A 16102-nucleotide genomic window follows, 5' to 3' on the forward strand; every position below is an offset into this window, starting at 1 on the left:
CTTGTGTATTTTTGCAGCACCATAGTAGAAGGCGGCATACAATAAAATAGAAAATTACTAAGGTCCCTAACAGTGAAGAAAGTAAAGTATACAAGTGAAAATCAGACATGGGAAAGAGCACTGGGCCCAAGGAACTTGCCAATGCACTGAGTTTTTCAATTTCCAGGTAGTTACGTTATTCCCTCTTGCACCTGTGGTACCCTTCCAGCAGCAAGCGTTCCAGCTGAAAGGAAGGAGCAGACTGCAGTGGTGGGTGGTTTGACAAGCATTGAGGATGAGGACAGTGGGAATGTTGGTTCAAAGAGACCCTCTGGGATGATTTGTTTGTTGACCAGATTTGGAGCATCTCACAAGTGTTTTGACAGGATGTCAGGAAACGCAAGGAGGCGCCAGTGGCTGGAGTCCATGTGAACTCTGACAAAATAAGTTAAGACTGGACAGAGGTCTTAGGGGTGAAATTTAGGCTAGCAAGCAAAAGCTGAAGTTAATGGCTTTCATAGTAACATAGTCTGAAATTGTCTCACTATGTACAATCAGGGAGAGAAAGATGGAAAGGCAAAGCTTTAAATGCCTGGCTGAGAAAAAGGTGCAAGGAGAAGGGATCCACATTATTGGAAAGTAGGGGCACTTGCTAAAGAATGGGTGCCCATAAAGAAGATGCAAAATTCATTTTGGCCTGTCCTGGTTTCGGCTGGGACAGAGTTAACTTTCTTTTTAGTAGCTGGTACAGTGCTGTGTTTTGGATTTAGTGTGAGAATGATGTTGATAACACGCTGATGTTTTAGTTGTTGCTAAGTAGCGCTTATCTTAAGCCAAGGACTTTTCAGTTTCCCATGCTCTGCCAGCAAGCAGGTGTGCAAGAAGCTGGGAGGGAGCATAGCCGGAGCAGCTGATCTGAACTAGCCAAAGGGATATTCCATACCATGGAACGTCGTGCTCATTATATAAACAGGGGGGAGTTGGCCAGGAGGCACAGATCGTGGCTCGGGAACTAACTGGGCATTGGTCATCGGGTGGTGAGCAATTGCATTGTGCATCACTGTTTTTTTTTTCTCTCCCCCCCCCCCCCTTCCTTTTTTTTGTTGCATTCCTTTTCATTACTATTATTATATTTCATTATTACTATTCTTAGTATTATATTTTACTTTAGTTATTAAACTGTTCTTATCTCAACCCACAAGTTTTACTTTTTTTTTCCTTTCCTCCTCCTCACCCCACTGGGAGGGGGAGGGGGAAACGGCTGCGTGGTGCTTAGTTGCTGACTGGGGTTAAACCACGACATTGCCATAGGAAAAACAGGCTTCAGAAAGTTTAAAAACTTTTCTATGACCATTGTGATTCTAGCTGAAAAGTTCAGGAAAATTTGCAGGTGTTGGAAAGCACACAATTCAAAAAAATGCAAAAGTACACAGTTTAGATAAAGGGTGCAGTCACCAGAATTCTGCATTCTTCACTGAAGAACGCTACAAAAGGTGATGGTAGTCCAGTAAGAAAAGCAGAAATGCTAGATCACACAGAATCAAACTAGGGTCCAGTAAAGAAGAGAAAGAAATCCACAATATAAACCCAAGGGTTAAAATGGGAACCAGTATGGGTAGCTTTAATGCCTAATGCTAAACAAGAATACCAGCACAACAGGCATGTTCGAAATCTGTGGCAAAGAAGAAAATCAGTCAGGCAGCGCAGTACCAAGGAGCAAAATACACAGGAAAGGCAAAGTAGACCTTATCAGTAGAGGAATAATGATGCTTGTTAAAGGAAGCTCTAAGTCAAATAAGACTTAAAGAAGAGAACAGTATTAACACTAGCTAGTCAGGAAGAGTTCTTTAGTTCTTCTAAATTTTACAGCAACCATAATGAGTTTAAATGAAATATCTGTGCAGGAGCAATAAGAGCCAAAATTACATGATGGTTGTACTCAGTTAAATAAAAAAAAAAAGTGGAAATAAATAAAACTGAGGGATATTGCTATAAAAAATCTGAATGGGATAGCTGAGACAGTTAAATCACTGTGGGTGGTATGGATGCTCTCTAGGGACATCATTTTGAAGACCCACAGCAAATGCACAGCACCCATTAAAAAGCAAGTCTGTAAGGGTAAACAACATAGCTAATAAAAGCAAGAACACATCTTTCAAAAAAATGAGGTTGTGTCTCAGGGAGGACAATAGAAAGAACCATAAAATCTGCTTTATCTATAAAACCACAATAAAGAAGACAAAAAACGAGTTTGAATAAATCTCTGGCAAACAAGCTAATAATAATTGTCTTTTAAAGACATCTGGAGGCAAAAGCCTGAGAGGAACTATGTAAAGCCAACCCAAAATTGAGATATAGAAGTGCTCAGAGAAGATAAGATCACAAATGTAAAACTTCATACATTTTTTTCTTTGTGTTCAGCTTAGAATAGCTGGGGAATTTTTCTGTCCTGGAACTCTTCTTTATGGGGGACTCATGAGAAGGTTAAATTAGCTATAGAAGCAGTTGTGGAACGAACAGAGACAACAGTAACAAATCATTGGGATTAGCTGTTACATGCCCAAGAGCCTGAAGGATGAAATAAATGAACTATTATGATGTGTAATATTTTGCTTCAAACCACTGTGGCACAAGAAAACTTGGAGGTGCTAATATAACACTGATTTTTTTCCCCAAAGATTTTCAGGGTGTTCGGGGGAGCTAAGGGTAGATATGACTGACATGCACAGCACAAAACAGTAGGAGCAAGATTAATGGACTCATGGAGAATATCCCATGCCGAAAAAAACTCAACACAGCTTTGTAAATAAAGGTCATATTTTGCAACGCTTTCTGAATCCTTTAAAGAGGTCAACTTGCAGGTAGATATGTAGGGATGGATTCAAAACAAATGAGGGGAAGCTGTTTATTGTGCAATATATGATTAATCTGTGCACCTCACTAACATAGGATGACGTGGACTCTGAAATTTTACATAAGTTTCAAAGCAACTGAGCAACTTGCTGTAAGAAAAATCCATTGAGGGTTGTTAAATACAAAGACACCATCTGGGCTAAAAATCATTAGAAAACTGAGGAAATGTTCTGGAGCATTGTTTGGCGGGTTCTGATGTGTACCCTGTAGATGTCAGTGTAAGAGACAGAAGGCAGGGCCAGATGGATCTTTGTCTTAACATGGTCGTTCTTACATGCATGCAGTAATGCAATCTGTTTTCATACTAAGGAAAAGAAGAAGAAGAATTTTTATATGAGAGAAAACTGTGAAGTTTCAGGTGTGCTTTGGTACCTAAGGAGCATTTATAATACATAAAGTGGGATTACAATTCACGTCTAAGAAAAGAGATACAAAGTAAAAAGCTGCCATGATCTTACTGCAAATTCAAACAAATGTTCTAATATGAATTTGTCTTACTAACAGCTTTTAGCAGCTAATTGTTTTGGCATAGTTATCAAAGTTTACGCTTGATTAGTTTCTTCATTTCAAAGGTACGGAATATACAAAACTTCAGTAAATTTAAAGAGAGCAATAAGTGACAATCCTGCTAATCATATACAGACTCTTTAAATTAGCATACTTCTGAAAAGCCTCATTTAAACTAATTGATATGAAATGTTATAAACTGTCAGTGGATGATCACTATTTTGAGGCTGTAAGTGTTTTCAAGGACAGATATAATCTTCTGGGCCAAGACGTGTAAAAAAATCTGTTCCTGATTATCATAACAACAATGCTTAGTGTGAGCCAGTTCTGTCTTTGGTACCTGGAAGTCTCAGGTTATAACCTTTTGTCATATGAAGGGGATCATCCAGTTTCCCTTGACAAAATAGTATTTTCCAAATCATTTTTGAAGTGTAAATGAAATTAACTCAGGCACAGGCTCATCCTGTGGAATGATGATACATTTCCTCTTAAACACTCAAAACTCATACTTTCAAATTGAGCTTTATATTATTTAAAAAAACCAACAGTATATTCTAAATTTTTTCATCATATATTGTTCTTCTTCCCGGATCTCAATTCCTTATCTAAAGGATTTTTCACATTAATACTTTCAGTCATGCTTATTTTGAAAATTAGTGCATTTGGAATACAACATACTCTTAGGAAATCTGGGTGGGTTGTCATTGACATCCGTGAGAGTAATGTTTACAGTGGTAGTACCAGCTAGTCCTCCCAGCTGTCCTCCCATGTCCTTGGCTTGGATGAGAACTTGATATTGTTCTTTCACTTCTCTGTCCATATTTGGCAAAGCTGTTCTTATTACACCTATGAGAAGAAATGGGAAAGAGAAAGAACAAGTAAACAAAGGGCTGTGATTGTCTACGATTACATTTTAATACTGGATCTCTTGGACTGGGAACGGGAATTCCTAAAGGGTTGATAAGAGAGGAGTTCACACAGAAACATGCAAATCACTCAGGCTATTCAAAAGTGCGCTCGTCAGCTATTCAACCATTCAAAATGACTGCTGTGTCTTTTCAATCGGGACATGAACGTCTGAAAGAGAACGGTGCATTTTAACTAGGGATGTGAATGGCACCAGCATAGGTTTACCACGTTGGGACCAAAGAACACTGCATTGTGCAGAGTAGGGCAATGTAGGAAAAGGTGGAAATGCATTTCAGAGCCTGCATCTTTTGTTTCCAACCAGTCACTTGCCATCACAGTTAAGCTACTGTAGGCCAAGACAATATTCCTTCTGTACAAAAGGAGGTCTTTATTAGAAGACTCTTCTTTGCTTGAGAAAGTTTTCTTGATATAGCATATAGATGCAGTGAAAACTTTAGGAGTTTCCTTAAAGAAATGTAATTAAAATATCATGGTAAGACATTACCCAAATGACTCTTCATCTTCAGTGATTTTGGATAGCTGACACCTAAATAGGTATGCCATAAATCTCCCTTCTGATATGTTAAGAATGTGTATGATAAAAGGAAGACTTGTAGAGAGACAGAGAGGTACTAGTGATCACAGGATTAGCTGATGAGGTTGTAAAAAGCTATAAGGTTTTGGGCACTCAAGCCTTTCTCTTGAAATCAAATGTATAGGAGAAAATGCATTTCTTTGTCAAAATTTTATAAGTGCATATTACATTGCAAAATGCTATATATTCAAGCATCAGTTTTCAGAAAATGGCTAGGTGCAGATTGGTGCAGATAGTATGCACAACTGAAAAATAAACCAATTGGAAGCATGCTTCTCCTCTAAGTTATTATTGTTTTAGAAAATATTATTTTCTACTATTAAACCATTTGGGTTTAAAAGCAGTCTTTTTCCCCTAGTGTTATAATGGGTCTGGAATGATAAGAAACAAACTTTAAGGGTCATTCTTATCTTTATAGCAACTAACTGCTGCTGTGTTAACAAGTAAGAATAGGAACCGTTAGCTTATAGTACTTGTTCAGAATCTAGAAAAAACTTTGACCTAAATCTGCTATTTCTGGAACCTATTAAAAATTCCCATTGAATTGAATTGTATACCAATTTCCTTTCTCTGCACTTGTAACACAGATGATGATAACAACAACATTAATAATAACTACTATTTTCTACCTCAGCATGGCATATACTGTACTGCATAGATCTGGAATATGACTAGCAAATACTTAAGAACATTTAGATACTGCAACACTACCCTTTTGAGCTTTTGAAAACAGTGTTTTTCAATGTTTTAGTTGTTCCAGACAGAAATCTTGAATTATGAAACTGTAAAAATTTGTTCATATTCATGTGATATTCATGAAAAAATCTTTTTTTAAATAGGATGAACATTGCTAGGTTTCCTCTTGAATGTCTTAATCCATATTTTTGCATTGTGGAGACTATATGTTCCACAGTATTTTACATCCTTGGTATGCTCATTCTAAGGAGAAAAGAGCTATAAGAATTAAAGACTTCCTTTGTTATACTAGCAAAGCAAAATAACAGTAAGTAGAAAAAACTGAAAATGGGCAGATAGTAGGTTGTGAGCCGGAGATGCAGTTCATCTGACTGTTATACCTGTTTTAGGTACAACTGGGTGGCTTTCTCAGCTAGAAATATTCAAGAAGGCCTTCAGAAAATGAAGAATTGGCTATCACTCTAGTGGTAAAGTTCCCAATCACCCACTGTTTATTCCTGTCTGGAAGTATAAGGGCATTCTATATATTTTTCTATAAAAGACCTTTGTCTCCAGCAAAAAAAATCAATGAGAATAATTTTCATGTCTAGCAGTTCATAGGCAATTTTCCCTTTTCTACCTACTCTATTTCAAAAGCATAGAAAAAACCCTGAAAAATACTATTTCTACCAAAATCATCAGTTCATATGGACAGGACAAAGGCGATTTAAAGTTATCTAACCAGCAAATTAGAAAAATAAAATGGAGGTAAAAATCCATGGGAAAGAAAGGACTACAAATTTTGGTATTCCAGCTTCAGCTTCACAAAGAATATCCAAACTTTAAATCAAAGGCTTATTTTAATGTAGAGGTCTTACATGCATGTAATGGTGTTCTGAGTGTTTTTAAATGCTTCTACCTTAAGATTTTGCAATAAAGATTGTTCGGCTCCAGAAATTAATAACTTTGATTTTTTTTCTTTGCAAATGTCATCAATAGCAAATGTGCAGAAAAGTATGGTCTCGATGAGGCTGCTGAAAATTGAAATAGTATGTATGGGACCTGGGCCAGAAGATATACTCTTCAAAGTTATTGAGCCATAATTCAACAGGAGATGATCCACTTAGGTGGAAGAGAAAATCCAGGTTCTGTGAAAAACCTCCTGAATATTAACATCAATACTCCTGCTGACACCAATTTGGATTTCAAGAATATAACAGAGGTCAGAATACAGACTAGAATACTGAGTCTAAGAAAAAATTGGAGCCATCTAGCTATAAATAAGGATATTGACCTCATAAACACATCAGAAAATTGGGTGGAGAGAAGTTTGTCAAAAGGACATTTTAGTAACAGAACAGAACGTACAGAGGAAAGATAAGAGATGTTATCTGTCTTAAGAGAAGTGCTCTATGTTAAAGAAAACTCACATTAAAATCAGAAGAGCAATTTCATAGCATCAAAAAGTAACCCCCACGTATAAGATTTGAGGCCTTAAAATGTGCCAGTCCAACAGCTGCTCTCCAGCAGGGACTGTAATGCATTTAACCTTCCTGCAAGAGCAATAAAAGCTAACTCTCCCACTTCCACATAGTTTGCTTACCTCCAGCAAAGCACTGCAAAAAATTAGGATGCCAGTAAAGAGGAGTAAAGGGGCAGCTGTAACATTCAGACCCATAAATGTTAAAAACTATTTAAGTGTACTAGATTCATATCAGAGTAAATGTTTATCACCTATATCAGGAATGATTTGAGAAAGGAGTATGTGTAAAGTCATGTGCATGCCAAACACAATCCTTATTTCACATATAACGTTATGGTCAGTGGTTTCACCAGTACTGCTTTGTGATGAGATCTTGAGGTAGTAAAAAAAATTTTGACAAACATATCAGCTTTTGTGTGGTAGAAGCTAAAAAGTAAACAGAACGTTCAGAACTGTTTGGAAAGGAATAAAGAACAAAAGCATTATGATTAAACCATTTTATACATCCATATGAGCTGCCTTCTTGAATACTGTGTGCACCTTCTCATCCTAAGAAGGAGGAGAAGGATGATCGGTGTTATGGAATGACTTCTGTTTAAAGAAGTCTTCAATCTAGAAAAGAGGCAACTGGGGGAGAATATGGGTCTATAAGGTCATGGGGGACTAATAAATAGGAATTAACTGTTCACTGTCTCATGCAATGTAAGTGTGAGGTATGAAATAAGTTAAGAGATGTTGTGTTTCAAAGAAGCAAGAGAAGCTGGTTCTTCACCCAAAAAAACTTTTGCTGTGGAATTTCTAGTCATTGGGTGTGCAGATACTGTGCTCCTGGACAAGTCAGTTCTACTGGGAAGTGGACAAGTTATGGAGGAGAAATCATTTCAGAGTTTTAGTTACATGGACACTGTTAATCACCCAGGAACTTCGTAAGAACAAGTTGTTGAAGACTAGAAGAGTATTCAGGGGGTTGCCCTGGTTTCAGCTGGGACAGAGTTAACTCTCTTCTTAGTAGCTGGTTCAGTGCTGTGTTTTGGATTTAGTGTGAGAATGATGTTGATAACACTCTGACGTTTTAGTTGTTGCTAAGTAGCGCTTATCTTAAGCCAAGGACTTTTCAGTTTCCCATGCTCTGCCAGCAAGCAGGTGTGCAAGAAGCTGGGAGAGAGCATAGCTGGGATAGCTGCCCCGAACTAGCTGAAGGGATATTCCATACCATGGAACGTCATGCCCAGTATATAAACTGGGGGGAGTTGACCGGGAGGGGCAGATCGCTGCTTAGACATCGGTCAGCGGGCGGTGAGCAATTGCATTGTGCATCACTGGCTTTTTTTCTTCTTCTTTCCCCTCTTCTTTTTTTTTTTAATATTATTATTTTATTATTAATAATAACCAATTTATTGTATTATTATATTAATTTATTATATTGTTATTATATTATTTCATTACAATTATTTATTTCATTATTATTATTGTTAGTATTTTATTTTATTTTACTTTAGTTATTAAACTGTTCTTATCTCAACCCACGCATTTTACCTTCTTTCCTGATTCTCCTCCCTATCCCACTGGGAGTGGGGGGGGAGTGAGGGAGCAGCTGCGTGGTGCTTAGCTGCTGGCTGAGGTTAAACCACGACAGGGGTGCATCACTAAACACTTCTTTTATCCTTCACTAGAGCTGAGCAGGCCATCACTTTTGGAAACATGACACAGGGCAGCATAGACCTTTGGTCTGACCTAGTATGGATGTTCTTAAGTTCTTTAAATAACTACAAGGGAATGTCTCAAAATTGTCACTAGAATGCAAGAGATGGCAAAAAAGCCAACAACAGAAACCCAAAAAATGCTTAACCATCTGCCAGCAGTTCAGAGTTTGTCTGTCATTATGTACCCAAATGGCTTTCTTCCCCTTTCCTGTCAAAAACATTCAAGGCAGGTGTCTGGCGGTAAAACTCTGCAGTGAAAAACTACTGTATCATCTCCTCAGTTATAAAATACAGAATTGGAAATGCAAGAAGATCTATAGTGCTGCCCAAGACTTCTGGATTTTAGAGCAAATCATTAAGCAGCATCCTGTGCATTATTATTCACATACTGTTTATCTTTACAGTCATTGTTAGACCCACAGGTAACTCTCATATGGTGACCTTTCTAATGTAAGACAGGTTACAGCACATTATTGTTGCTCGTGGAAGCACGAATCTACATGCTTTTTTCTGGTATAGGATTTTAAGCTATGCTGGGCTAGCTGTTTCATGTTTCTTCCTTTACAGCTGTGTCCATTATTCTACCACCACGGTCCACCTGAGTAACTCATTAAAGATATTAATAGACAGATGTGGAAACACCAGGTTTCTATGATGTTCCAGGGCTAGCAGGGTGCAGGCCATCATCTATGGTCCACTCACTACTCACTAATGAGTAATAGATGAGAGCATACAGATACAGCAATTCAAACTGCCACAGAAAAAAAAGTTCTTCTTCAAGTACTAATAACTATTAATTTTTTTTCTTGGGAAACTTGTACTAGAATTCCAATTGTGGCTCCAGTAAAGGTTTTTCTTGCCATTGAATTCCTCCTCATTCTTTACAAGATTGAAATAAAAAAATAAGTATAAAGGTAAATACTTTTTTTCCCCCAGACACTTGAAGAAGTCCCATTTCAGTTTGAAAAGTAAAATTGTTCACTGCAAATTGCAGTATGATCGCTTGCTAAATGGAGCATGTGACAAAGGAACGTGCCCATTGGAGATAGTGCACTAACAGCCTTATGAGGCTCTCACCACCAAACTATTGATTGATCAGAGATAAAGGCTCTTTAACACACAATCTGACATTCAAGTACAGCTTCACTGGAAGGAGAAGCTATTTGCTGAATGGGGCATATGGACAACTATCCCTGTAACACATTCAGGATGACACAATGCATGGCATTCACCATGTAGGTTATTGGCTCCTTAACTGAATTACTAAATATAGAAACAAGAATGACAAGATACCTAATTAACATGTCTACCAACCTCCCAAATACTTCAGTCTCTTTAAACGTATTATCCTTTTCTGCTCACACATCCAGTAACCCCAGACAAACATACTATGCCCCAGGAAAAGAGGAGGGCAGGAGATGATTAGCTGTTCCACAGTCTCAAATTAGCTCTATGTAGCAAAACAATCATTGCTAGAGAATTTCTGACTGTAAGTTCAGCAAGTAAAAATGCTGAGAAAAAAGAATGTAGACCAAAGATACAAAACTGAATCATCAGGAAAAAAAGATACAAAACTGAATCATGAGGAAAAAACAAAAAATAGAATGCATGCAGCAGATAAAGCTTTAACTATAGGGAAATGGTAAAGCATAAAAAAATAATTGTTCAATGTATACATATTTCAGATATTCCTGGATTGATTGGGGAGCATGTTTCTTTTGTTTCTACAACAGACTGTAATTCATTCAAAAACTAGTCAATATTCAAAACTAAATCATGTGCGAAGTTACTCTACTAGCTTTTGGCCCTATTAGCCCAGGCCATATTTATTCATTGATACTGCCCACGTGAATCAAAACCCACTGTTGCTGATAAACTATTTACCTGTTTTCGGATCAATGGAGAAATATGGTTGTCCCTGAAGAATGCTGTAAACCACTCTAGCACTGTTTCCATAAGTGGGATCATCAGCATCTGTTGCCTTTACTTGAAGCACATATGCTCCTGCAAAGAAACACAGGTAATCACATTTTCAGGATAGAGCAGTGATCAGGGATATTTCAGACACATTAGTCCTGTTGCTAGTGGATTCTGTTGTAATTCTTGTTCCACTGGAAACAAGGTGAGAATAGAACAGTCAATTCTTCATCTCCATGCTAGCAACCATCTAGGTAACAGCTGAGGCCTAATGGGAAGTAAAGGGGAAGCAGCCCACCATCAGAAGATATTTATAAACAGTTTATGATGCATGCATTATTTACAAAAACTTTTTACCCAACACATATAGAATGGAGGTCTGGGGAAGCGCAACACTGGATTTTGAAAAAAAAGTATATTCCACAGTTTTGTGAAAAGGTAGACAATTGTGGACGTGAAATATGTGAGTTGCCTTTAAAGCAAGTGTTTGGTCAAGCAACTCCTGAGTCTGCCAGTGAACCAATCTCTAAGTACCTTAAAAAACTATATTGCAGTGTCCTAAAGGTGGAATTCACATTCCCATTGTAGAATGAAGTTAAGTGTTTGGTTCAGCCTGTTGTCCTCAAAATCCAGACTTGAGTCTTCTTGACTTTCCAATACAGCTCAGCAGGAAACAGAAGTACTGTGGAGGAAGAACCTCCCCTTGACACTCTATTTTCAGCCATGGTTATAGACCAGATCTAGTGCAGTTTGCTTTATATTCCAACTTAAAGGGGACCCATGCAGCAAAAGAAATGCACATGACGACAGAAAACTCACTGTAAATGGCAATAGTCTTGCAGAAATGTCTTGTCCCTCCTGCTGGCTGCTGAGCAATTTACCTGCATTTCCCCACTGCCCCATAAAGAAAATAGTGTTCAAACTATAGTCTTCAGCAAAACAAACAGCCACGTATTTAGGCTTTCCCATCAGCTTTGAAGAATTAACTGTTTCCTGTGATCTGTACAAATGACTGTTGGAATTTGCAATGCTGATTTGGAGCGAGTGAGGATTAAGACAACCTACATGAGAAACAGCACAGGGAGGAGCGTTATCCCCACCATTTCTGTTTTAAGAATTGTTCTGCATTTGGAGGTCATCTGACATTTTTTCGAGAATATCCGTGGAATACTGCAAGTGCTTCAAGACTGCTACTTTTCTGTAATGAAAACTGGCAAGTTCCAAAGGATGTTCACAATCTAAAATTAACCTCAGTGGACTTGTCGAAGTTTATTTCTGAGAGTGCCTCACTGAGAGATGCTCCATGTGAAAGGTCCTACGACTTAGACAGGAAAGAAACTGATAGCAAAGGTAGCTGTTTGCAGGATTTTTTTTTCAGTCCCCACCCCCCACCCCATCTCTTCATATGAGGATTGACAGTGGTGCTGAAGGGTTTGAAATTAACATTGTAAAAATACTTGCTGCATGATGGCTGGTCATACAAGACTGCTCCTGTTACAGTTGTTTATTGAACAATAGAGAATTAAAAGATATTCCAAGAGTTATTATTTCTATCTCCTGAAGAAGACACAGAAATATAAGTGTTATTTGACTAACAATCACTTTTTAAAGTCAATAGGCTGATCATGTTTTTAAGCTGAGGGCAAGTTTCATTAAAATCAACTTCTAAAAGAAAGAAAAGATTAGCGATGAATAAATGAATGAAAATAAACCACTGAGATGGATTCAGTTAACTAAAAGCCTGAGGTTACTCTCTTGATATTCTGGATGTGAAGGGTGAAGAATGATATGTGTTAGAGAAGACCAAAGTCCAGGTTCAGTATAAAAATTGTGGAAGCAGTGCCTACTCAAACACTTGTGCCTTTCTTTACATAACACATAACCATAACTGACTATACATTAAATAGCTTAGACAAGCCCAGCTGGAGGAATACATTTTCCTACTGGAATGACAGAAACTATCTAATACCTGTAGAGCATTTGATGGCTTTCATCTGTTCCTGCCCATAAGGAATATCTTTGTAAGAGGATCTCCCACTTTCAGCCCTGTCGTCTTCTCCAGAAATTCAGGGAGCCACAGCAATAACTTAGTTCTACTCCAGTGACCAAGATGGAGAAGGAAATGGTAGCTTTCAAATTTTTCCCCCCTTCCCTCGAAAAACTGTACCTTCACTGTACGTGCCACGTTTGGGCCCTTACTGTTGTGGAAGAAAAAGCAAGACCTCTTCCTTTTGGAACAATTACGTTGACAAAAAATATCCTGTTCACTCACTGTACAGTACAACATCCCTTCCCAGCATACGCACAGTTGACTTCCTTCATTGCTACAGTATCTCGCTATCCTTACAACCTAAAAAATCCAGTCTACTTTTTCCAGTGAAAAGAAATGCTACCTTTTAACATAGTTGCTGCCTTCTTTCCTCCTTACCAAATTGTTCAGTTTTCCACTGTGTTCTGACCTTAACTAGTGAGTTTTGCTTTCCTCTGAAGTGCTGGAGCAAAGCAACAGATTCTCAGATGCTGAGGTCTGAACTGGAACTGGGTGACTGAGTGCTCTGGCTGACAAGTGTGCTGCTTCAGGACTGGTTTAGGACAATAGCCTGCACTTCTGCCAAAAAAAAGGCAGTGCTGTCACACATTCCCAAGTCTCCCCTTGGGCCAGGACTCATGCTTCTGATGACACACTGGTTGCTACTTAAGGGAGCTGATTTTAGTTTTTCTTCTGAGTATGAATTGACGAAATTTTATCATTATGTTACCAAGACCTTTGCTTTGCACCTTGAAGGGAGCAACTTTCTCCATAAGGGAACAAGACAGGCAGACCAAGATTTACAAACACAAGGGCAGAAAGTTAAGCTTCTTCGTAAGTGCATTTATTTTCTGAAGTGCTGAGCACTGAGAAGACCTACCAAAGGTCAGGATTTAAAAATTGAATGTTTCTGGAAGGCTAGCCACAACACCTGCCTTCTCACAGGTTATCAACAGAGAACTTGCAAACACCATAACAAAGATCTCTCAAACACTTGAGACTATCTGATAGAAACAGCAGACCTGTCACACAAAGCACTGGCCATCACCTCAAGAGGGTGAATCACATAAGTCTATATGCCAGCTCTTTTAAAAAAGAAGAATTCTTAAACCTAATATTATACTGATCTTGAGATTTGAAATCAATATTAACCGATACATTGAAGCTGCAGTGAGATGAAATAAATCATAAATGTGATTTGATTTTAAGGAAATTAAGAAGAAAGCATTGTGCCTCTTAAGTACTTAAGCTGTTAGTTAAATACCAATGCTTATTTTCTATCCATTTCAGTTACAATTCTGCACCTGTATTTATCACTATCAGAGCTTTTCTTTTAATCCTTAGAAGCTCACTTCTGGATGGATGCCCCATCCCTGGAAGTGTTGAAGGCCAGGTTGGATGGGGCTTTGAGCAACCTGATTTAGTGGAAAGTGTCCCTGCCCATGGCAGGGGGGTTGGAACTAGATGATCTTTAAGGTCCCTTCCAACCCAAACCATTCTATGATTCTATGATTTACAAGTGAATGCATGGATTGGTAACACTTCAGAGTAAGAGAAACTTTACAAAGTATACTAAATTAACACAAATCAAGAACTACCTACTCAGTATATTCATCATCTTCTCTTAAGTTCAAACAGGTTTAGGTAAGAAATGCTGAATTATGATATTCAAGCAACCTTAATTTTTCTTGTTATGACGTAAATACTCACACATATTTAAGATGTTGTCATGTGAGGTATTGAATGTGTTAGTAGGAGGATTTTTAATAAGCAAAGTCGGTAATTTTTCATAAATTTAATCCATACAGTGTCTCAGGAGACTGAAACAACAGATATAGCAGTAAACGTGTTTGTTTATTCTTGCATATTCAAAGCAAAGCTACTGCGGTTGGGAATGGATTTTGGAGCTCATCTCCTATTCCATCATTTGTTTCCTAACCCCTAGCAACAGCAGCTTAAAACCAATCAATATCCTTTTTACACAGCAGTGACCAGCTCCCTTTCCTTCCAAAACCACTATGACCAGCAAGCAGCTCCTGCTACATCACCGTCAGCAGCTTCCAAACTAGAAATTATTTACCAGAACAAAGATTTGCTCAAAGAGCATGAGCCAGAATGAGTGCTTTCATGATGATACTTACAGGTGAGCTCACGTCACCTATTATTAGACTCCTACCATGTAGGCATCCACATTGACGCCAGGCACTGCAGCTCGCTTTGCAGCCAGGGGCTGGGCAGAGGGAGCCTGGTAGCACTGGTCTGCATGTACTGGTGATGCACAGGTAGGCATGTGAAACACCATTGCTGAATCCATACCTGTTTCTAAGTTCTCACATAAAAATGTGACGTTGCAAGGTGAAGGAAGCAGACAGAGGCCATCAGCTTGCCTGAAAATTCTGCCACCGACCCAGATGCCTGAAGATCCCTGCACATACCAATTCTTAGTTGCCTAAAAATATTAGTTTAGATATTCTTAGGTATGTGTTCCAGGTAATTCAACCTTATTACACAAAAGAAGGAAGAAATGATAATTTATAAACTGAGTTTTATTAAGGCAGACATTCAAAGTCATATTTTAGCCTGATAAATAGCAGGCACTGAATATGAAAAATAATCCATTTCACAGTGACAGCAGTTTCAACTGTATTAATTTATCTGTCAGATCTTTTACAACAAACAGATAATATGTAAAGCTTATATTTTTATGAGAGGTCAAGCATGTTTTTTTAATGTGCCTCCAGTCATTTACTAACTTAAATACATACCTAATGTTCTAAACAGGTTTTCTGAAATTGGTTTTTCATCCTTGCAGTATTATCAAGCATTGCTCATTGTATCTAACAAGCTTTCTATTTTATTGCAAAGCATAAAACCAATATATTTTTAAAAGTAGACTCTGAAATCTAATTATTTTTTTCCAAGCAATAATACAGGGCGCTACAACTGTAAATCTTTAATGCACAAAGGTAGTGATGGAGGATCACATTTACTATAGTTCATTACATCTTAATTAAAATATGTACTTACATTACTACATGGAGTAATCAAATGAACAAAAAAAATACAATATTTTTTGTTGTTTGGAAATACCTTATCATATAAGGTATGTTTTTTTCTTATAAAAGATTAAAATATTGACCTTTCGTACTCTTTCAACCTGGAAGTAAGTTTTGCCATCAACAAAGTGTAGATGGGGTATCTTGCTGGCTGTGGAGCTATTGTTGGCTTCCAAAAAAACTAAGCAGGAAATCTTAATTTCTTATGTTTAGTTCCTTGAACTGAAGGGCATGACCAAGAATTCACAAAACTCAACTGGGACAGATAAATTGGTTATTTCACTGTAGAGGAAAATGAGAGGATTCAAGGCTAGGAGAATAAAACAGCAGACTTAT

At 37.8% G+C, this 16102-nt stretch overlaps 1 protein-coding gene across 2 annotated transcripts in view; it reads right to left on the bottom strand.

Moving 5' to 3' along the window:
* Positions 1 to 16102, bottom strand: part of CDH12 (cadherin 12) — a 160121-nt gene that overhangs the window by 66598 nt on the left and 77421 nt on the right. Inside the window, exons 3-4 of one of the 2 annotated variants that reach the window (XM_050890727.1) lie at positions 10649 to 10768; positions 4078 to 4245 (exon numbers count right to left, since the gene is read on the bottom strand). In XM_050890727.1, the coding sequence (XP_050746684.1) occupies positions 4078 to 4245; positions 10649 to 10768 (288 nt within the window). The remainder of the gene's footprint in view (positions 1 to 4077; positions 4246 to 10648; positions 10769 to 16102) is intronic. The other variant, XM_050890728.1, reaches the window with a different exon arrangement.

This window comes from Gymnogyps californianus, chromosome 2, assembly GCF_018139145.2.
Source record: "Gymnogyps californianus isolate 813 chromosome 2, ASM1813914v2, whole genome shotgun sequence".
Classification (NCBI taxonomy): Eukaryota; Metazoa; Chordata; class Aves; order Accipitriformes; family Cathartidae; genus Gymnogyps; species Gymnogyps californianus.